Source organism: Equus caballus, chromosome 11 (genome assembly GCF_041296265.1).
Source record: "Equus caballus isolate H_3958 breed thoroughbred chromosome 11, TB-T2T, whole genome shotgun sequence".
Taxonomy (NCBI): Eukaryota; Metazoa; Chordata; class Mammalia; order Perissodactyla; family Equidae; genus Equus; species Equus caballus.
The window spans coordinates 14,493,238-14,517,523 of NC_091694.1; the positions used below are offsets into that span (position 1 = coordinate 14,493,238).

Consider the following 24,286-nt stretch of genomic DNA (forward strand, 5'->3'; position numbering starts at 1 on the left):
TCAGGAAAGATGTTCTGGAAGAATTGACAGTTGTGCTGAGACCCACAGGATGAAAACAGCTGGGGGATGGTGCTCCAAGTGGAGGGAACAGCATGTGCGGGAGTCTCAAAGTGACATGCATGAGGAAGTGAAAGGAGGCCAGCATGGCGGTGGCAGCAGAAACAAGAGGAAGAATGGCACAAGAGAGGTTGGAAAGGAGGATGGGGCCGTGCAAGACACTGAGATTTTATTCAAGTGCAGTAGAATGCCTTTGAAAAAGCTAAAGCTGGGGCATCATATGATCTGATTTGTGCTTTTAAGAGATTGCTCTGGATGGAGAATGGGCTGGAAAGGAGCACAGTGGAAGTCAGGAAACCACTGAGGTCATTAGAGTTATCTATGTTATTGTTTCTTTAGCTTATATCTTGGCTTGAATTGGCAGATGGGGACCAGATGGTTTTGAGGTCTATTTTGAAGATAGAATTGACAGAGATTGGTGATGGACTGGATATGAAGATGAGAGAAAAGGAAGAGTCAGAATAACCTTAAGGTTTATGGCTTGGACAACAGATGGACAGGAGTGAGAAAAGGATTGGATTTTGGAGAAAGATGGTTGGACTTTTTGATACCAACGAGATATCTAGAATAAGCAGAAATGAGTCTGGAGCTTAGATGAGAGATCTGGGCTGGAGATAAATTTGGGAGTATTTGGCAAATAGAAGATAGTTAAAATCCTGGGGCTAGATGAGAGAGAGAAAGCACAAAGTATAATGGGGAAGGGGCTCAGATCCGAGCATTAAGGGATGGCAGCATTTGGAGATCAGGAAGAGGATGGGGAGGCCCCGGGAACCTACAAAGAATTGGACAGAGAGTTAGAAGGAGACTGCATCCAGGAATGCAAGTTCAAGAGGAAGAGAGGGATCAGTTGTGCTGAAGGCTGCTGAGAGATCCAGTAAGATGGAATGGAAAACCATCCTCTAGAGCGGTGCTTCTCAGCTGGGCACAGTCTTGCCCCACAAGGACGCTTACAATGTCTGGAGACATTTTTGATTGTCACAACTTGGAGGTGCTACCGGCAACTAGTGGCCAGAGATGCTGCTAAACATCCTGTCATGTACAGGACAGCCCCCCACAACAAAGAATTATGTGGCCCCAAATGTTAATAGTGCCGAGGCTGGGAAACTCTGCCTTGAAGGAAAAAGTCACTGGCGATGAATGGAACTGTGGAGTCACCTCTCACACTCAGAGCCACCCCTGCCTGTTCCGGAGCCACCCCTGCCTGTCCCGGAGCCCTTACTTAATGGATGTGGAAGAAAGGACCCCAGAGGGCTCAGTTGTGCACACTGTCAAGCGCTGCTTCCCGGAAGATTACTGGCCGACGGCACAAGGAGAATTCTTCCTCACTAGCCCTGGCGGTTAGGCCACAAAGGAAAAGGCATAATTGGGAGCCTGCAATAAAATCTTAGGAAAAGTATGCTCCGTAGGGCCCCTTTGTGACCCTAACCCCACCATCATTCGACTTCCAGAATCCAGGCTGCAGTATGAACCCACTAGAAGGGAGAGAAGTGTGTTTCCTGGGCCATTCTGGTTGTCGTGTCTGCTGTGAATAGCATTAGCCAGGGACTGAGAATAAGGGGAACAACATTCAGCAAACAAACCATTTCCAAAGAAATTTCTACTGGACACACTGTAAATCATTAACATCCTCCTCCCTACCACAACGGTTTCCTTCTCAAATGAAATCTGACCTTGTCATTTTCTACTTAAAACCTCTCACTGGCTAGGAGGCCCTTACATGGCCCTCTGCCTTCTCCAGTCCCTGGTCCTCCCCACCTCTGTGCCCCTCAATTGTCGAGCAAAGAGTCCGTCTTTGTGGTTTAACTCAAACATGACTCCTCGCCTGTGCACTTTCCTGGGTATCCTGCTCCCCCACCCACCATCTGCAGGCCAGCGGAGTTCTGGTCTGTGGCTTCTCCATCACTCTAACTCTCGATTATATCATGAGCTCCAGGAAGACAAGAGCTATTCTCTTCATCACCATCCCTCGGCAGCTCGCGCAGTACCAGCACATAGCCAATGCTCACCGAGCAGTTGTTGAATGAATGATTGAGAGTCAGGAGTTTTATTTTTTCCTTCCAGCAGTGACAATTTCAGAGCAAGCACTATCAAAAATGAATTTGTTGCATTAAGCCAACAGTTGTGAATCAAAGTTCTTTTTTCTTTTTTTCATTTAATCTAAGGCGTACAGCTTTACAGGCTTTTTCTTCCAATTCGTCTTTGTAAGTTGACTATGTCAGCATCGTAAATGGGAACACATTTTCTGTGGACAAAGCTGAAGTGCTGGTGGGCTGATTCTGTTCTGAGGTTTTTGATGCTTATGAATTCAGACCAGGGTTATCTGGGTCACCCCTCTCTATCCCGCTCCTGTCACACACACTGCCATCCAGGCCAAAGAAGGGGACTGAAGCACTTTCTTTTCTTTTTCCATTTCTCCCTGGAAACCTCCAAGCCACACAGTCAAGAATGCCTCTCTCGTTAAGGTGACCAGAGCTGGGAATTTTCCACTGGGTGCCCCCCCCCCCCGGCGGCCCTTGTGCCACCACTAGCCAGGGATTCAGACGGACGGTCTGGAGACTCAGGGTCAGCGATGGCCCGGCCCAACACTCTCCTTATTCTCATTTTGCAATGCTGCTATTTCCTATCCACATCAAGGGCTTGAGCTTCAGCTCCCAGGAGCCTCTTAGTCTCAAGTTTTGTTCTCATATTCATTGCGGGACTCTGCAGGGCAGAGCTGTATTGTAAAAAAAATTCAGTGTGATTTCTCAGGCACAGAGAGCACCTCCATTAGTCTCAACACAGCCCCACCAAGGCCCTGGCCCCCATCAGAGTTATAAAGCTCTTTGCACCGAGTCACATTAGCACCACCAAAGCAGCAAAGAGGAGGTGAAGCCAAAATCTGAGCAGGTTGTACTTGTTATATGGTCAATACGTGGGCTCTTGCCTCTGCCAAGATTTCTATCCCAAACCTTTGATGCTCTGCCAAGATTTCAAGGTGAAGATCCCCGCCCAGGAATGAAGAACTAATTCCACATGATGAGCGGGTAGCCTGCCTGCAGAGGGCATGGGCAGTGAGCCCGTACCTGCTAAGCTGAGTTGGCAGTTTAGAGGTGCAAGAACACATCTCAGCACACAGCCTACAGGACTTGTCCAGCCTGGACGATCTGCCAGTCAGGCTTTGGGAGCTCTAGCTCAGAGGCCTTTGGAGTTGGCTAATGCAAAGTCCAGCGCTCTTCCTCTTTGTTTCCCTGCGGTAATTAATGAGGTTTGGCTTCCATTACAGGACGAGGGTGACCAGAGAAAATGGCGTCTCTACTGGGCTCCTAGCTGCTGCCATCCACAGCTCTCCCCCAGAGACACAATGTGGAGGGCATACGCAGCTTCTAAATTTGTAGATGTGCCTTCAGTAGAAAGGGGGGAAAAGAAAAAAGAAATGTAATTTCCTGGTGAAGACAGCTTAGAAGTAGAGGATTTTTTTTTGTACTTTTTTGTTTTAATCTCTCTCAATTTATGTAAACAAAAAGCAAAGGAATTTCTAGACCAGTGGTTCTCAACTGGGGGCAGTTTTGCCCCCTAGGGGACATCTGGCAATGTCTGGAGATATTTTTGATTTTGCCACTGGGTAGGGGGGTGTTTGGCATCTAGTAGGTTGCAGCCAGGGACACCACTAAACATCCTACAATGCACAGGACAGCCCCCACAACAGAGAATGACCCCGCCTAAAATATCAACAATAGCAAAGTCGAGAAACCCTGCTACAGACGTATCCAAGGGAAGGAAGTTTAGTAAAACCTATTAGTAGAGAGACTCGTTCATGAATATCTTTAGTTCACATTTATGAAGTGCCTGCTGTGCACCAGGCTCTGCTCTAGGCGTGGAGGCTACAAAGGCCACGATTGGGTCTAGTCTCTGCTACCCTTTGAACTTGAACTTCTTTTTGCAGATAAAGGAAATTCCTCTTTCTCTTCCTTTTGGAGGATGCAAAAGAAGTCTCCATCTGACCAGTGAAAAATAGAGCATAATAATTTTAATGGAGAAGTTGAGAAAATTTACAATTTTTGTTTTGAACTCAGATAGCAATCAAGGAGAAAGTATAACGTGACGCTCTCCTAGAAGCATGGATCCCTGAAGTGGTATCTGAACGCAGGGCAGTGCAGGGGAGTTGGGAGGCACAACTGATTTAGAGCCTTCCCCTTGTGTTGGTTGACTAAAGTGACTCTTTTGAACTCAGCCTCCGAGCCTCTGGATTACAGAGTCTTCCTGGACCAAGAAATCCTCAGCAGCCAGTTCATTGGTCACACCAATCTAAGTACCCATTGAATTCTCTCTTAAAGGAGAGAGAACAGAACGAAGAGAGAAACATCTAACGTTTCCAATAACTGTCAAGGGTAAGAGATTAAGTGCTGTTTGCTAAGTACAACAGGCCCTGAGACAGGGAACAGAGAGACGAAATGAGTAAATATTGTCATACTTACCCGTACCCTTCAGTACAAAGGGCTCCATCCACACCACTCGGCTCCCTCAAATTAAAGACATTTTCATTTTGGTCTACATCTTGGCAGTGGAGGGCGGTAAAAATTTTCAATTATCTCCAAATGGCCAGATTTAACGCAGCTGCCTCATGCTGGGGTACGCTGTTGAGTTCAGTTTGTTGTTATGTTTTATTGTCGTTTTTTCCCTTTTCCCTCGGTCCATCTGTTTCTTTCTGAGAGTCACACAGCTGTTCTGTGATGGGTTCCAACTTACTGGGGCTGGGGCCTCTTGGGTAATAAGAGGACCGACAGCATTGCGGTGTGGGGAGAAGTGCTCCCTGGTGATAGCCCCTAAAACCGGGGTGGGGGGGAAGCCTGCAGAGGAGCTCGTCAGGGGAAGGGTCCGCAACAGCTGCTACATCGCAGGGGCTCCGTGAGACCAGTGCTGTGAGAGAGGGAAGCACTTGGTGGTGCCTCGGAAGTGGGGGGAGCAGCAGATGATGAGGAGAACTGTGGGGAGAACATTTTCAGTGCAGATTCTTTCACCTGCCTCCTCGGGAGCCTGGGCAACCACGCAGACGCCATTTCCCAAGGGGCCTTCCTGTAGTGGCCCCCGGAGAACAGCATGGTGGCTGCAGGGTCATTACGAACGCCCTCCTGACCATGCCGGGGGAGCCTGGGCAATCTCCTGGGAGACTGGTTTTCTTTTTCTTTCTCCCTGACCCCCGCCGCCTTTACAAGTTGGACAACGTCCTGTGCACCTATCCAGGTTGACCACGCTGGAAAGGCGTGAGTCTCTGGCCCAGCGGGAGGTTCAGGTGATATTTGAGTGGCTTCCTCTGTGTGAGAGAGGGGATCCCGTCAGCCTGGCCAGGAAAGCTTTATCCCAGGAAGCCTAGAGGGAAATTGCCATTCCTTTCATCTTCGAGAACATATCCTTTGTGAAGATGCAGCGCAAGACATCAAGCGGGGACATAGTCTGTGGGGATGAACGAGAAATAGAACCCCCTCACCTCACCGAAGAAGTCCACGATCTGGTTGGGAGGATAAGGTCTAACCACATAAAAGGCTAAAGGTCTGCACAGCCGGAGGCAGCAGGAAAAATGCCTTCGTGGTAGCCAGCATGCAATTTACTGCCTGAAAACTCCAATGCCCAATGATCTCCACGTGCAGCTCCATAAACAGAAGTGGTCCAGGCAGGCTTTAGGGGTGGTGGAATCTGAGCTGGGCCTTTAAAAAAAATTTTTTTGTTGTTGTTTATCTGTTCACAAATACGTGATCCTTGTAAAAAATTCCAACTTAATGTACGTATGGAGAATCGAAAACCCAAATCTCTTATGATCCCTCATCGCAGAGATAGCTGTTGTTAAAGTTGGTGTTTGTGGTGTTTATACTTAAACAGAATGCATAAATAACATGGTTTTATAAAAATAAGCTTGCACTGTGCATACCACTTTGCAACACACATTTTCTCACTAGCGATGTAAGCTTGCCTTCTCTCCATGGCAGTGCACATCCCCCTAGCAGGTTTTGTAATGGCGATATAATGTGCCATTATGCATTTATGCCGTATTTATGCCATTTTCCTTGTAGTGGACATTTAGGGTATTTCCATTCTTCCGCTGTTACAGAACTGCAAGAAACATCCTCATGTGATCTTCTTTTTGGTGGTGTTCTGTTTCTGTAAGATAAATTCCAAGAGTGAAACTGTTGAGTCAGTGGGTATGTGGTTTCAAATCTTGTTAGATAATAGCCAAATTTCCCCCCCTCCAAAGCTGCAATAACTTACCTTCTGATCCACACTCGTATGGAAGCAAACGGGATTTTGAAGATAAGTCAGACTGAAAAGACAGTGTAGTAAGTAGGGGCAAAGGCAATGATAAAATGAGTAAATAAGGTAGAAGAGAAGAGCCTTGAATGCCAAGCCAAGGAGTTTGGATTTTATTCTGCAAGTAGCAGAGGGCTTTCAAAGCAGGATTACCAGCCACCGTGCAAGGCGTCTGCATTTGTGGCCTCACCAGAGAGGCTAACTCTCTCAGGGGATGGGGAGGGCAGACTCCTGGATGCCAAGAGGTTTAGGACCCTCCTACCCATCACCCTACTTCCTTCCCTCTTCCACTGCTCCCTTTCATGAACAAATCGCCTCAGCCATCTTGGCAACAATAATATTTTGTTAATGAAAAGACATCTTTGGAAATAAAAGGGGCATTAAACAGTAATCCAGCTCTCAATAACCCTGTCTCCATTCGTTTTTAGACCAATAACGGGCAACTCACTTCCCAAGGAACAAATAGGTGTTCCTTTCGGATCTCATTTCTTCCAAATAAAAGAAAGCTGGGTCACCGAGTCTTGCTGGTGACCATGCCTACTGCTGATGTTTAAAACCACTGCTGTTCTTTTGGCCTAATAATGTGGAGTTACCACAATGTTTTAAGCAAAGCCCATTTTTATTGGAAGTACTAGGAAAATGGTAGTGCCCAACTCCGATCTAGAGAAAGGCTTTTTGTTTTTCAATTTTTCAAGGGAAAAAAAAGAAAACCAATTTAAACTGCTGTAGCAATTTGCATGAATGAGGTTCCCCAGAGCTTGGTGCCCAGAGTAGCTGTGGCAAATTTTACCAATCAGATTTGGTAGTGAAACGCCCAACGAAGTAGGTCAAACAAAAGTGAGGCAAGAGACTTCCTAAATACAATACAGTATCAGATGAAAACCAGAGATTCTAAGTATCTGCCAAGAGTGCAGTTGCTGATTGTGGCACTGGGTCATTGACTCAATAGAAAGAGCGTTTGGGCAAATGGTTCCATGTTCCAAGGATTTATCCAAGCAAAACATCCGTGGAAGGGAGAAACAATTGGGCTTGTTGTAGAGGGATCTGTTCAAAAGGTAACCTCTAGAACCAGTGGATGCGGATTCCAAGCCGATGCTTTCCATGTGTAGGAGGGTCCCTGGCTTTTGGAGACCTCCAGCCATGGCACTTCATCATCATCAATTACCATATCTTGAAACTCTTCCCCCTTTCAAATGAATGACTGGATGGAAAGATGTGGCCAGATGTGATGAGATGATGGGAAAGGCAAGGCAAAGCATTACAATAACTAGCACATTCCCTGGCACATAGCAAGCATTTAATAAATGTTCCCTTCTCCCTGCTTGACTCTGACATTGAGATCTGCAGATGTGTTGCTGTGATGGCTGCTCAGTAGAAACCATGTGTCTTTGGAAAGTGGCTGCCGCGAGTTCTGCTATGGGAGTTTATTTGTTTGCATGTTGCTTTTTACTTGTTGGCATGAATGGAGAAGAGAAGCAGATGGTTAGTTCCAGTCACTCCAGTTCTCAAGATCACAGAATTTTCTGCAGGTACAGCAAGATCCTTAAGAAAATAGAGCCACTTGTACTGCTGAGACATTTTTTAAAACTTGTAATTACTTCTGTTATTTTTTAACTTGAATTCAGAATGGAATGTGTCCCTGATATTTCACCTCTAAGAAACCTTAGAACTTACTGTCTGTTGTGCCAACTTCAGGCAATCTGTGGCACTGGAGTCCCCGGATGGTACCCAAGGATGGCAGTTTTGGCATTCTATCACCTGTCCACCATGAGCCTTCTTACTAGCGTATTTTAGAAGAATAGTAGTTAAGACTTTAAAAGAAGGAAGCAGGAGCCAAAGGGCCCAGGGTGAAGTGAACAGACACAACCAAGCTCTTCTTTAATTCTAGCTCATGGAGAACCTCCCTCTGTACTTTCGAGAAAACAGGCATTAAATCCACATCTTGCAGAGGACTTGGGCCAGCTACATCAGCCTCTGCTATTTTTAGTGTTATTAAATTAAAACCCCAGAACTTCCTGGCCCTTAGAGCAGAGTTCCCAAATCAGATTCGAATCACCTTGGGAGCTTGAAAAAGTACAGATACCTGGGCCTCACTCTAGACCCAGCAAACCAGATGCAGTCACATGGGCCCAAGGATCTGAGTGTAAGTGCACTAGGTTTGAGGGAAAAGCCTCAGAGCAGAGCTTCCCAACCTTTTTCATGCCGTGACCCATGTAGAAAATGATCAGTTTTGACTGGCATATCGGGAAGCTTCTGGTCAGAGATGACCAACCCCTGGGGTCAGGAGGCCCAGTCTGCTTCCCCAAGGGCTGAGGACAGCAGTATCTTGTCACGCCTATTATCTCTTCGAGATAGGGAAGCTCTGACTAAGAGAGCTCCATTTACTGTGCTCACATTTTTAAACATTTTATTGTTACCTAATTTTGTGGAGGGAAAAAGAAATAGTGACGTAAGCCAGAAGACTGCCCATGCCCTATTGAGGGAGGGGTCAATATCTTTGGATTTCATTCCATCTGTTTGGAATCTGATACCATCTGTGGAGTCACATCCAATGCCTTCCTTGCCAGCCAATGGTGTTAATTATAATGTACATTTGTGCAGTTTTCTCATAGTTACTTCTGAGTTGAGGGCTGGCTTCTGACTAAGCCTCATGTAAGTTTATTTCCACCCATCAAAGACTCTAATCAGTATCCATCAGGTCCCCTGGCTAGACCTTGCCCGAGCCCTTTCCCACCTAGCTTGCTAAGAACCTATGGCTATGACCCTGTGAGGATGGAAGTGGTATTTTTTCTCTTGAGAAATAGGACCTGACCCAATGATTCTCTCCTCCACATCTTCTATTTATTCAGACTCCAAGTACGACTGTTCAGCTTCGCTCCAAAAATATCCAGGAAAGAATAGGTGCTATTAAGTTGCCTGTCTTCACCTTTTATTGTTAAGGGGCCCAAAGGAAGACACACAATTACTAGCTCATTAACTTGAGCCTTAGAAGTTTCAACAGATTTCACACAGAATTGCTAAACCCTGCTTTAGAGGGACAGAAACTAACTTCCGACAAAAGTGAATGTCATTGCTGAGTTGTTTTATTCAGTTATATCTTTTAATCCTAACAACCCAAAATAGAATAGATATTGTCTACATTTTGTAGATAAGGAAACTGAGGCTCAGAGAGTCTAAGTAACTTGCCAGAAGTTTCAGGAAGCCTCAATTCAAATCCCATGGTGTCGGGCCCCAAAGATTATGCTTCTCCTCCCCCACCAAGCTGGCTCCTTCAGGTAAAGTGGGAGGTACAAATAGGCGTTGTCTGTCTTTGAAAAACACTCTAGGAGATTTGTTTCCCCCTTAAATGTGTCTTACTAACCCCGAGTCTCACTGGCCTTACGAATGGGGGATCCTAGGGAAAGACAGGGTAGGTGGGAGGAAGGGCCTCTCCAGGCCCTCGGTTACCCTCCCTAGGTGTAATGATCTGATAGAACTCCACTCCCCATCTTTTGGGGAAAATTTCCTGTTTATGAACAGTCCAGAAAATAGTGGATTGGCCAAAACAAACCTGGTCTGGAAAAACTATAACTGAGTAATGCAGGAACTTATTAAAGGGGTGGGAAAAAGTTATAGTCCCCAAAGAATATATCCACAGAGCCCAGTTTGGGGTTCTCATTTTGTCATCCCCACAATAGTCTCGGAGTTTAATAACTTGCCCAGGTTCACACACGTTTTAGTTGCTGGAGCAGAAATTCAAACCCAGGGGTGTCTCATTCCTTAGCTTTTTCGGTCCTCCTCCACCCCCCGGCTCTGCTCACAGAACCTAGGACCCCACAGAAGTGCTCCTGGGCCCAGTAAACAATGAAATAGATTGTGACAATGAAGGTTGAGATAGCCCAAGGAATCCACTCATCACTTTTACCTTCTTTATATATTGGGATTCTAAGTAATAATATATTTGGAAAAACAAAATGATTCTAAAGCTAAAATAAGTTTGAAATCTATTCCAGCTTTAAAAACGGAAATCCTTTATTACCTTCAAATTACAGATCGATTGGCTTATTGAACATCTCTATCCCAGTTTCTGCTCAACAAGTTGGAGGTGCAAGTGTCCCAAAATAATACAGTACATAAAGAGCAAGCTAGATTTAGGGACAGTTAATCCAGTGCTGATCACTGTTGCCATGTTGCAACTCATCAAGAATATTTGTTAGTCTATTATCAGCTTTTGATTTAATAAACTCAAGCTATCCACAGGCCAAATTGTATATCCTCAGTATGGATCGAGGCTATTAATGCATCAAAGCTGGTGTTCAAATAACACTGCTAAAATCAGAGTGAGCAGGGACAATCCACAACACGCAGACCCAGTTCAAAGGCTGCAAACCGAGCCACGTCCTAACAGCCCTCCTTTGAGGGAAGAGCTTGGCTCACTGGCTATTAGGAGAGCTGGTGCCTGGCCTCTCACTGTCACACAAAGTAAGACAGCGTCTTCTCCAGTGTGCTTGAATGACCTTATTGGTTTTGGTCAGAGGTGATCTTAAAACTATAGGTCGTATCTGTTAGTGCTGAAAGGAACAGGTTAGCGTTATATAATAAGATGTTAGGGAGACATCTTCTGTCGCTCTGGAATTGGGACCAGGCCCAAAGCTGGGGACAAAGGGGTTATGACTCCACATTCCACAGGCAGCTGCTAATCACTGAGGCCAGGTACTCCCCTGAGCCAACCCAGATGGCCCAGCTGGCCCTGTCACCATGGCTCCCGTCATCCATCTCTCCCCTCTTCCTAGGCTAGATTTGGAGATGGGGGAGGGGAGTTCTCAGAGTCATTGGGGTGCATTTCTTTCTTAACCCCAGAGCCATGTGAGGAGAATATTTCAAGAAATTAATTACAGAAACCAGAAGATCTGCGAAAAAGCTGACTATTTGCTGAACTGGGAACCAACAGGACCACCTTCAGCCCTGCCATCCTACAAGGCCAGGGGGAGATTGAAAAGTGGCCCCAGAGCTTTGTAGGGGAACATAGAGATCCGTGCCTGCTGTCCGTCTGGAGATTTCTGAAGGAGGAGGCTTATGGAAGGAGCCCATGGCAGGGCCTGAGATGGAACTGTGGGAGAGTGAGTCCAGGAGGGGGGCATTCCTTTGGACATTACACAAAATGGAAATAATAGTGTACAGTCACGCATCGCTTAGTGACAGGAGTATGTTCTGAGAAATGCATTGTCGGGCGATGTCGTTGTTGTGCGAACATCATAGAGTGCACTTACACAAACCTAGATAGTATAGCCTGCCACACACCTGGTTGTATGGTACTAATCTTATGGGAACACTGTCGTATATGCGGTCCATCGTTGACAGAAACATTGTTATGCAGCACATGACTGTACTACTTAAGAGGTTTGTTGGGAGGAAAATTCTGGGATGTTTGCTCTGAGTGCTACCAATTCTCCAATTCTCTGACACCAACTGGGTGTCCAACAATTCGATTCAATTCTGACACTACCTGGAGTTAGCATCGGATCCCACAAGTTAAAGGGCTCGGTCCCACAAGACCACTCCCACTTTAGATGCCAGTCACAAGTCTGGGGTCACCGGTACTTCTAACCAAGCAGCTACAAGTTGAGGTTTCCCACAACCTTCTCCTCAGGTTGGAGAATTTGCTAGGAAGGCTCATTCAGGAAAACACTTGACTTATTTCACTAGTTTATTATAAAGAGTACAACTCAGGAAGAGCCAAATGGAAAGATGCATAGGGCAAAGTATTGGGGGAGGGAGCTACAGAACTGCCATGCCCCCTCTAGGCGTGCCACCCTCCCAGCACATTGATGTGTTTACCACCCAGGAAGCTCTCCAAATCTGTTGTCTAGAGTTTTTGTTTTTCAGAGGGTTTTTGGTGAGGAAGATTGGCCCTGAGCTAACATCTGTTGCCAATCTTCCTCTTTTTTCTTTTTTCCCTCCCAAAGCCCCAGTACATTGTTGTATATCCTAGTTGTAAGTCTTTCTAGTTCTTCTATGTGGGATGCTGCCACGGAGTGGCTTGATGAGCAGTGAGTAGGTCCACGCCCAGGATCCAAACCAGCGAACCCCAGCTCACTGAAGTGGAGTGTACATGAACTTAACCACTCGGCCACGGGGCCGGCCCCTGCTGTGTAGAGTTTTTATCGTTCATTCTCCAGCCTTCCGCTCTTCTCTCCCCAGAGGTCATGGGTGGGGCTGAAAGTTTCCACCCTCTGAGCACTTGATCTTTCTGGTAACCAGCCCTATTCTGAGGCTATCTGGGAGCCCCACCCTAAGTCACCTGAAGTACATTTCTTATTAGACCAGAAAGATTAAAGGAGAGAGTGTACCTAAAGTGCTTGACACAGATGCTGGTACACAGCAAGCACTTAATAAACGTTAGCTATGTGATTATTTTTGCCTCCTTTCGTCCTTCACTTGCTTCTGACTGCCTCTCTTGGGGTTCTCTTTTGCCTTCGTCTTCTCCCCAGCTCCTAAAAGGCTTCAACAGTGGTCAGTCACCCTCAGGGCTAGAGACCGCTGACTAGTAAATTATTCTGTGGTTTGTGCTCAAATTTTCCATTCTCATGCTTCCTCTTCTTAAAGAGTTCTGAATTTTCTGGCACTGAATTGTGACTGAGAACGGCTCAGAACACACACCAAAACACCCTCCCACCGCAACCACATTCACCTTTTTCTCTGCCTTTCTATTTGTCAGACGCACCTTCTGAGTCCAGCTCCTTTAAGAGAGTCGCTTTGCAGAGGGAGAGCACAAATCACTCAGTGTTTGCGGTACACTCCCCTGCCAAGAGTGAGCGCTGTAAAAATAGCACTTTAGGTATTAACTGCTAACAAAGCAAGAATTGGCTGCTTCTGGCTACGATTTGCATTTAGAGGGTTTTTTTAAAAGCTGATGCATAGCCATTGACCTTTTAAGTAAAGTTTTAGGTCAGTTCTCAAGCACACTCTGAAAGCTCCTTAGTTCTGGGTTTTGTTTTGTTTTTAACAGCTTTATTGAGATATAGTTAACATACCATACAGTTCACCCATTTAAAGTCTAGAATTCGATGGATTTCAGTATATTCACAGATACGGGCAACCACCACCACAATCAAATTTAAAACATGTTCATCACCCCAAAAGAAACCCTGTATGCCTTAGCTAGAACCCCCTGCTCTTTTACCTCCAACCCGCACCCGCCCTAGACAACCACCAGCCACTAATCTTTCTGTCTCTGTAGATTTCCCTGCTTGGGGCATTTCATATGAATGGGATCCTTTAATATGTGGTCTGTTGGGACAAGCTTCTTTGAAAGCTCCTTATTTATTTATTTAGTGAGGAGGATTGCCCCTGAGCTAACATTAGCTCCTCTATTTTAGGTGGGATGCTGCTACAGTGTGGCTTGACGAGCAGGGCTAGGTCCACGCCTGGGATCCGAACCTGTGAACCTCAGGCTGCTGAAGCAGAGCACGCGAACTTAACCACTATGCCACCAGGCCAGTCTTGAAAGCTCCTTAATTTTTATGTGTATCGCTTTCAGGAGTCAAGCTCAAGAAATCTTGGTCCAAATCCAGGGCTAAATTTTACCTGGTTGAAATGGCTGTTCACTGAATAGGAAGGGGAATAATATCTGGAAGAGCTTGGAGTCTTCAAGAAAAGTTCCAGAATGCAGGAAAAAATCTGATACCTGTTGTTAGTTCATCCCAGCTTTAGGGCCAAGCATTCTAATTACATAATGCACCAATTCCTAGCCAGTTACAACTTAGCTCTTTTTCATTTAACATTTATCAAAACCTCCTAATTTCAATTAACAGGGCAAGCCCCTGTTGATATAGTCCTTTGTGGTTCAGACTGAAAGCGTAGTTAATCGTGGAGACTTTATATCTGAGTGAACATCAGCTAATAATATTGCCTCTGAGATGCATGCTGCACTCCAGCCAGGCCAAGACCTCCTGGGGCTGCTCCTTGCACCTCCCAGGTGTGAGACTGATGCTAACAAATGCAAGGACACAGTTTCGCATGGGCTCCACTAATGAAAAGCCCTTAGCATCACCTTTGTTCTGCTTTGTCCAAGTGCAAGATGGATGTCCAGGTCACACCTGAAGGTGTGACTAACCCTGTGGAGAGGAAGCCTCGTAAAGATGTGCCTGAAAGGAAGTGGTAGCCAGCCAGGTCCATCTGGACCCGGGAGACAGCCCTGGCACCAGCTCATATACAGATAGGCCTTAACTACAAGGGTCCAATTTGCCATCTGCCAAGCCTGGGGAGCACCAATAGGATCTGGAGCCAGAGCTCTCATTGTGGATGAATTTAGAAGCCCCCAGCCAGCCTGACACGTTCCCTGCCGGCCAACTGCTGGGCTAGAGGAGCTGGGCAGTCCCCTCGAGGCAAGAGCATCACTTTCAGAGAACTTGCACATCATGCATCACCCATCGGATTCAGCTGCAACTAGTGTGAGGTTCAGTGCTCTGTGACTAAGTGAGAGAGCAAGCTGTGGAAGAGTTAGTTACAGGGGAAGCTAGAAGATATGCCTTATGAAAACCTCTCTGACCCAGTGTTGGGGTTAAATTGTGTCCCTCCCCAAAAAGATATGTTGAAGTCCTCACCCCCAGTACCTGAGAGTATGACCTTGTTTGGAAATAGGGCCTTTCAGAGGTAATCAAGTTAAAGTGAGGTTGAGTAGATCCTAGTCCAACATGACTGGTGCCCTTATAAAAGGGAGGACTTTAGACACAGAGACAGACCTGCACAGAGGGAAAACGATGTGAAGACACACAGGGGGAACGCCATGTGACTGGAGTATGCGTCTGTAAGCCAGGGAACAGCAAAATTGCCAGCAAACCAAACCATCAGAGGCTAGCAAAGGGGTATGGAACAGATTCTCTCTCACAGCCCTCAGAAGGAACCCACCCTGCCCGCATGTCGATCTCAGACTTCCGGCCTCCAGAACTGTGAGCCAATACATTTGGGTTGTTTAAGCCACCTGGTTTGTGGTGCTTCGTTATGGCAGCCCTAGCAAATGAATACAGCTGGGTTCCCCATTAGGGCAAAGAGCTCCACCCCAGCTTGGAAGATTACTGGAAGGAAACGATTGCACTTCTCTGTGTGTAGCTCCCAACTCTTCAAGAGGAAAGCTTTGAAGTAACCCCTGAGATGCTCAGAGCCTGTCTGACTTCAAGACTGACCTATCTTGCCATTGGGAGACAGCTGCCCAGTGTAGTCACCTGCCAGGGAAGCTCCTAGCTTGGCTGGCGCCAGCTCCTGCATGTGCCACCACGTGGTTCTGGAGCCCCGGTAAAGTCGCTTCCTTAAGGGAGCAGCCTACATTAGGGCAGTCTGCTTTGCTCTCTGCTTTGTCAACTTGGAGCAGGGTGTTCCTGCCACTGAAACATAAGAGAAACAGGGAGAGGCAGTGGGTCTAAGACTGAAGGCTGTCACTCTCCTTGGCCCAGAACCTAGTCATACAGTCTAATAAGCGAAAACCCTTCCCTTGGGATTTCTTCCACCAATGTCCATTTATGGACATTGCCAGGTGATAGCTTCTAGAACATGGAAATGTCCAACTAGCCTTTCAGTGGCACAAGGACACCTGCATGATGTAGGCAGTCATTTTTGTTGGTGCTTATCAGCATTTTTCTATACACTTGACCACAGGATAACAATAAAGTAATAATAATCCTACAGCACTTCGATAGACCTGCTGCCTCTCTTTTGAGGAGCTTAATGAGATTTGAAGCAATTGCATTTTGGTGTCTCATAAGGATGTTTCTGTGTCACATGCTTCTTATCACTATGGGGTTTCTCCTATGAATCATGCACCATCTATTGAGTGTCGGACTGGGGACTTTGCCCGAATTAGCCAATTTAAGCCTTGCAACAACCCACACAGAGTTAGCATTAACACCATCCTGCAGATGAGGAGACGGAAACTCTCCTCTGACAGACTGTGCCAGCATTTCAGATGAGAACGTCCTGTCCGCATGGTGTAGCGGTTGGGAGTCAGGCTGCCCTGAGCTTGAATCCTAAAGTACTGTGGATAAGTGACCGTTCATCTCTGAGCTTCAGCTTCCTCATCTGGGACACAGATGATGTTTGTACCTTATAGCTTAGCTGTACATTCAGATCACCAGGGGAACTTTTGAAACACTCGTTGCCCAGACCGCACCCAAGGCCAATTAGATCAGAAGCATTGGGGTTTAACCTTTCTCCTCATCCCCAGAGGCTTCGCTCATAGTTCTGGAGGCCAGAAGTCCTAAATCAAGGTGAGGCTCTAGGGGAGAACCCTCCCTTGCCTCTTCCAGCTTCTGGTGGCTCCAGGAGTTCTTTGGTTGATGGCTGCATTATCTCCAATCTCTGCCTCCGACTTCATGTGGCCTCCTCTCTGTGTCTTTTCCTTTTCTGTCTCTTTTAAGAACATTTGTCATTGGATTTAGGGCCCATCTTCTTAATCTAAGATGATCTCGTCTCAAGATCCTTAGCTTTGTGACATCTGCAAAGACCTTTTTTCCCAAATAAGATCACATCCGTAGGTACTGGGATGAGGACTTGGACATATCTTTTTGGGTGTCACCATTCAATCCACTACAGACAACTTTCACTGTATTTTCTGATTGCACTGGGTTGGGATCCAGCAGGAGAGTCGAGATGCGTAATCTCTCAGTCACACTAATATCAAACTTTATGTCCTTTTAAAATAGGTCAAACCCTAAAACCAAAGTGTGAGAAGGCCCAGGAGATTCGTAGCATCAGAGGTGAAGGTGGAGGTTTATAAACCTCATTTTGAAATTAGGAAACCTGGAAATGAAAGTTTACAACGTAAAAACATCCAGTTCTTTTATAAAGAATGATGTAAGTGCCATAACAGAGTTTGAATCAGGACCAAAATACTCTAGTAGCTGTAGAAACACAAACCAGAAATTTAAAAAATTTAAAAATTTAAAAGGTTGTCAGAAAAGTCAACTGATGTGTGAATGAGGCAATTTAGATATTTATCTTCACAAACTCAAGTGAGAAAAGGAGAAAATGATTTCAAGAGGCATGGGTATTGAGGGCAAAGTGAGGAGGAGGGGGGTGGGGACATGAAAAGACAGAAAACTTTGCAGTGACCAGAATATTTCAGGTAAGACCCAGTGGTTTGATTTTTGTAAATCTTATTTATCTATTTTGCTCATCTTCATTCAAAGGCATTCAGCTGGATACTCATTTCTGATCTTGAGTTTTGATTACAGGAGTCCTCTGGTAAATCCTTCTCCCTGACATCCCTCCAGCTCTTTGAAAGTGAATCCCTAATTATAGGCCATGGACGAGATTGACTAGATGAAATCAGCAGCTGTAGATATGACACCAGACTTGCAAAAAATCAACACACTGTCGCCATAAAAAGCCCAATTGTTAATTGCTTCTTTGGCATCTGGCTATAACAAAAACACCCTTTCACTGTTTCATATTAAAAGTAAATGTAGTGGAAAGAACATCGGGCTAGCATCAGGGGAGGCTGGGATTCTAGGGGGCAAAACATTTCATTTCTCTGAGACCTCCGTGTCCTCATCCATAGCAGTGAGGACATGAAACCAAATTATCACTTCCAGCTTAATTCTATTCTGCATCTTGAAAATTCAATGCACTTCTCATTCCCATCTAGCCTCTTCCCCAAAACTTTATTTCGCAATAACCTAAGATACATTTATAATTTTGTGGTGAAATCAGGAACCACATGGGGCTTTAAGCATCTAATAGTTTTCACGGGGCAGGCAGCAGTTCTCCGGGCTTATTCAGAACTGAAGTTTGCTGTGAGGCCCCACAATTCTAACTGCTTTGGAAATGCAATCCGCCAGTGCTCCGTGTTTAATGTTGCAGAATCATGTTTTATTCTTGAGAAATCCGAACCTGGAATGTACATGAAGAGTCGGCAATAGGTACCATTTCAAATTCAGCCGTGGTCGGCTGAAGACACGAGCTGAGGCTAGTCTATGAATCAGGGACTTGTGTCCTGGGAGTGGAGGATGCGGCGCAGCCAGCTGGTCCAGGGGCCTCCCTCTTCAGGCCTCTCCCAGGCACACTGCACAGGATCTGAGAGGCAGGAAGGCAGCTCAGGTCACAGCCCTGGCTGTTACTTCATTTCCCTACCTCTGGTGCCTGCCCACCTCGCTCTGTTTGCTGGGTCCTTTGCCTCGTACACGTCTGGGTTGCTGCAAGCTTTGCCCTCCTGCTTTCCTCCACTTGCTGGCTCTGTGCTATCATCTGCTCACCCCGTTGCTATCCCAAGTAGGACAGCCTGCACTCAGGTTCACAAGGGTTCGCCCATGCATATTCTGGTCCACCATAGCGTGGAGACCATGTCTTTTGAGCCTCAAGATAGTTGTCCACATGCTTATAATTAAACTCATCGCTTGCCTCTTGTGGGAAAGTCAAAGGGCAGATGGGGGAAGAGACCAGCTTTCCGCATTTAACTCCAGCTCCTGTATTTTAACTCAACAGGATCTGCTTGGCAGCTATGAATTTCCTTGTTTATAGCTTTCATGCGTTTGGCTTATTGGAAGAACTTTTGGTGTGTTCTGTGAAAGAACAAAGCAGCATTCATTCTCTTCATCTTTGGTGATCCAGTTATTGCATCTGTTTTGTCATCTCTTGCTAAGTAATAAGCCACCCCAGAATTTAGTGGCTTAAAACAACAGTGCATTATTTCTCACAATTCTGCAGTCTTGACTGGGCTTAGCTGGGCAGATCTTCTGTTTCTCATGGTGGATGCTTGAAACATCGAAGATATTTTCACTTGAGTGCCTGGTTTCTCAGCTGGAATGGGTGAGCATCTCTCCACATCACTAGCTTAGGCTTCCTCACAGCTTTGTGGGCTAAGGGTAATCAGACTAGACTTTTTACACTGTAGAAGCTTCTGGTTTCTAGCTTCTCTTAAAGGCCTGAACTGACACAACGTCTCTTCTGCCACATTCTATTGATCAAAGCAAATCACAGGCCAGTCTAGACTCAACAGGAAGGGAAATAGCCTCCATCTTTTGGTGAGAGGAACAGCATGCCAGCATAGTGACGGAAGGAATTGATGGTGGCCACCTTTGAAGATTATCTACCATAGTCTCCCCGGTGACACATCTCTTGATTTATTGGTCTTCTCTTTTTATTCTTAATGGCATTATATGGTATAGGAACACAGGGTAGGCAGGAATTAGTCCCCTGACCTTAAACATCAAATCTTTTACCAGCAATTCCAGGGTGCTTTGGAAAGGCATTGCCTCCTCTGCCCTGGACTGTAGGATTGGACACATTACTGAAAGATTTCGTTGACTGCCTTGGGAAGTGCAATAATGGCTGACATTAGTCGAGCACTTGCTATGGGCCAAACTATATGCTTATGCCTTTTTCAAGTATCAAGTTATCAAATTATTATAATCTTTCCAGGCCTGTGCATATAACTTATTTTATTTCATTTCATTTTATTTTTTTGAGGAAGATTAGCTCTGAGCTAACATCTGCTGCCAATCCTCCTCTTTTTGCTGAGGAAGACTGGCCTTGAGCTAACATCCGTGCCCATCTTCCTCTACTTTATATGTGGGACGCCTACCACAGCATGGCCTGATAAGCGGTGCCATGTCCACACCCAGAATCTGAACGGGCGAACCCTGGGCAGTCGAAGCAGAACATGCAAACTTAACTGCTATGCCACTGGACTGGCCCCTGTGCATATAATTTCATTGGCAGTTTCTGAGTTGGTTCAGGTGATAAAAATACAGCATGGCTAGGTTGATACCAAAGATTCAAAAATGCTACCCACACTCAAGATCATCGGCCCCTCCCTTCATAGAAGCAATTATTTCCTTGAGATACTTGTTATGCATCTCTTTTCCTTCCCTCCCTTCCAGAATCCCTTTTGTCAATTTCATATTCCATTAATTATATATTTGTCCCACTCTGGTCCCTTTCTAACCCCAAGCCTACCATCTTCCTGCAACTGACGCAAATGAGGAGGGACCCTGGAGGAAGGTCAGGGAACAGAGATCATCCAAGTAGAGTTGAGTCTGTTCTCTGAGTGGAGAGAAGTTCTCTGTGACCACACACAGACCACACCTTCCAGACCACACACACACAGCTGGCGCCCTCCCACACCCCTCAGGGCAAAGAAATCAGGTAAAGGGAGAGCATAATGTAATACCTGGTTCTGTACTGTGCCCACAGTGTGCGTTCAGTAAACATGTGCTTAGGATAATGACTATTATAATATTACTTTGTGCAGAAATATCAGCAAACCCAGAGCCAGTGCACACCCTGAAAAAATCCTACTGAGGTAGTGCATAGCATTTTATTATGTTGCATTTATGTATTTTTCACAGTTTATTGATATATAATTACATACCATAAAGTACACTCACTTAAAATGTACAATTCAATGGTTTTAGCAGTCTTTACAGAATTGTAAGCCATCAACTTGCATCTAATCTTAGAACATTTTTTTTTTTTTCATTTTTCTCCCCAAAGCCCCCCGGTACATAGTTGTATATTCTTCATTGTGGGTCCTTCTAGTTGTGGCATGTGGCACACTGCCTCAGCGTGGTTTGATGAGCAGTGCCATGTCCGCGCCCAGGATTCAAACCAACGAAACACTGGGCCGTCTGTAGTGGAGCGCGCGAACTTAACCACTCGGCCACAGGGCCAGCCCCTAATCTTAGAACATTTTCATCACCCCAAGAAGCTAGCTTGTTCTCATACCAGTCATTCCGCATACCATCTCCCTCCCCCAGCCTTAGGCCACTAATCTACTTTCTTTCTCCATAGATTTGCCTATTCTGGATATTTCCTATAAATGGAATTGTACAGTATGGCATTTGGTGACTGGCTTCTTTCACTTAGCTTCACTTATCCGCTTCCCTTATTTCATATTAATGATGGTTGAACTTTTAAGTTACTATTTCTTTGATATATTTTTTCCAGGATCCTAAACACTTCAAGTCAGAGAAGACAGGGCGGGGGCAGTTAAGAGAAGGCTGGAGAGACAGCCATCAGCCCATCATGTGTTCCTATAAGCTGGTGACTGTGAAGTTCGAGGTCTGGGGGCTTCAGACCAGAGTGGAACAATTTGTACACAAGGTAAGTGAACAAACAGCAACTCCTGGGCTGTGGACAAAGGAACCATCTTTACTGTAGGCTGGAGTACACAATGTACAACAGATGCAGAAGTGCTGAGCCAACACGAGGTCACTACTTCTAGAAAACGCTGTCTCCAGGGAAATGCATTTTACATACAAGTTTAGTTTTCTTCCACTAATAAATGTTTTACATTTCATCTCTCATTCTGTGATCTCCATGTCTATTGGGTAAGTATATTCGGAAAGTTGGGCTTTCAACACTTAGTCTTCCCTTTGGCATCAGGCTAATCTAGTTCCAGTCAGAGGTACTTGTGCTTGGTACTTGGGTACTTGGGTTCCAGGCAGAGGCACGGGGCTTACCTGTGTGCAGCTCCCAAGGATAATTTCCACTCAAAAGATCCTGCAAATGTAGATGCCTAAGGTAGAAGATGCCCTAAGAGACAGAACAAGAAATGCCAGTGATCCCATTAGATGGTGCACCTCAGCATTTCTGCTCATTTATTAATTCTGTTACCGGGGCCAGCCCGGTGGCACAGTGGTTAAGTGTGCATGTTCCGCTTCTCATTGGCCTGGGGTTCACTGGTTCAGATCCCGGGTGCAGACATGGCACTGCTTGGCATGCCATGCTGTGGTAGGCATCCCACATATAAAGTGGAGGAAGACGGGCACGGATGTTAACTCAGGGCCAGTCTCCCTCAGCAAAAAGAGGAGGACTGGCAGTAGTTAGCTCAGGGCTAATCTTCCTCAAAAAAATAAAAAATAAATATCAATTCTGTTACCAAAGAATTATTAACAACCTCAAAACACAGATTTCAACTGTATACCCACTTTGGCTAAACATGTTAATTTCATGGCAGGAGCCCAGTTGGGGATGATAGTTTGTGAGGGGTTTCTAACATGACTCTTATCCTCATGGAAAACAATGGGAAATGCAATGCTGAGCATTGCCCGTTGTAATTCCTCCCATTTTCATAAAAATAAATACTACCCACGTTGTCTCTACCTCCCAGATAGGCTGGATATCTGTTTATTTTTCCACTTAAAAACTGATAAAGAATAGCTTTCTGAAATTCTTCTGGGGGCCCTGAAATTGAACCTTAATGTGCTGAGCTTTTTGTTACTTAGATAGATTTGTCTGCTAAGATTGGGAGACTATTGACCATAAAACGTATAAAGCTTGAATTGAGGTCCAAGGAATAAATTGAACTTGGGCTCATGATAACAGCAGACTCTGGAACAAATTTGAGACAGAGAAGTACGCTGAGCTCCTGCTGAGCTCCAGAACACATTCTGTCCAGGCAGAGGTGGGGGCCGAGTGCGATATACAGAAATCAAGTTCTGGGACCTCCTGTTTTCCTGCTATGTCCCAGTTGTTAAGCAGGAAGCTAGTTGGGGCTCCCAGAGTAAATATTCTGCAGCCTGAGCTCTGTGTCTGTCTCAGCCTATATCTTCCTTGACTGCCTGCAACATCCCCCTTTTATTTTTTTTTAACCCAAAATGACCTGCTCTCACTCAGGCCACTAGCATGGTGCATTTTATTATTTCCTCCTCTCACAAAGCATATTTGGACTGCCACAGGGCTCACTGTGTTTCTTTTCTCAAAGATCACTTTGGCTACTTTTGAGAATCTATTTCTTTAAAATACCTGTAACAGGTACACTCTAGTGATAGGCATTCCCATTGCCCATTTCCAAATATAATGAAGTGCTATCAGCACCCCAAAAACACACCTGCTTTGGCACATGAGTTGCTAATGAGTATCTGAGACCAGTATTGCATGGGTTTAAAGTGCCAGGGCTGCCTTTCTCTGAACACCTTTGTTTTTTTAAGAATCTATTCACAGTTAAGGGGAAAAAAATGTTCAAAAGCAAGCCATTAGCACATTATTGAATTCTTGTTTCCAGCAGACAGCTGTGTTGTGCTTAATGTAATAGGGTATATTTACAGATGCCTCAGTGCTGTTCTTTTGATTTCCATGAATTTGACACACTCAGCACTCAAGTGTGTATCGCTCCGTGTTGTTTCTTATTTTCACTACATTTCCTCCTCCCAAATCATAAAAGCCTCACTAGATATTCAGAAGCCTGGAGTAATAAACACTTCATTATAAATGCTTCCCTTGTTTCTGCAAATTCACCGAATTAAAATCCTTCATTTATTGAAACATGCTTGAACCTTCCACAAGAGGTTTTTGACAATTGCTGGATTTGTTTGGCAGGAAGAAAGGAATGTTGGATGGATAGTGCGAGTATCCAAGAAACATAAAAAGGCATATTTATAGAGGACATAAAAGAATACCGTGAAAGAAGAGCACATGAACAGTGTTACACACACACACAACGATACATGTTCTTTTTCTTAGTCTTCTGTTGCCATTATGTGCACCATAAGAAACAATTTCATTCCTTTTGTCTCCAGTCAGGCTTATCATTCCCATTATGTTCTTTTCTCGTTCATGTCTCTTATTTTATCTCTTTCAATAATAGTTGACTAAACTGCTCTTTTTTCCCTTCTATTACATGAAAGTCAAGCTTAGAAAGATATTTATTTATCTCATATCCCACACCTTCCTTTATTAAAAATAATAATAACCAATATTTAGGACATTTCATCTAAGAAGAGAGAGTCTTAAGTGTTTTTGCTTAGAAGTGACTTACTGCCTAGAAGAGTGTTCTTGATTTCCAACATTTGTGGCCTCCTGGCCCTTCCACAAATGAAAAGTAGGACCAGTTTTAGGGAAAGATGAATGAAGAGAAAAATCTCAAGGTGATTAGCCTACCGATTCATTCCAATCACTGCCGTGTGACTGCCAAGTAGTTGTCATGAGTTGGTACACACTCTCAGCCTGACTTTCAAATAAGATGAAGAAATTAATT

At 45.1% G+C, this 24,286-nt stretch overlaps 1 protein-coding gene across 1 annotated transcript in view; it reads left to right on the forward strand.

The window, feature by feature from the left end:
- PITPNC1 (phosphatidylinositol transfer protein cytoplasmic 1) overlaps positions 1-24,286 on the forward strand; it is a 230,632-nt gene that overhangs the window by 192,131 nt on the left and 14,215 nt on the right. Inside the window, exon 7 of the mRNA NM_001163878.1 lies at positions 21,256-21,411. Within this exon, the coding sequence (NP_001157350.1) occupies positions 21,256-21,411 (156 nt within the window). The remainder of the gene's footprint in view (positions 1-21,255; positions 21,412-24,286) is intronic.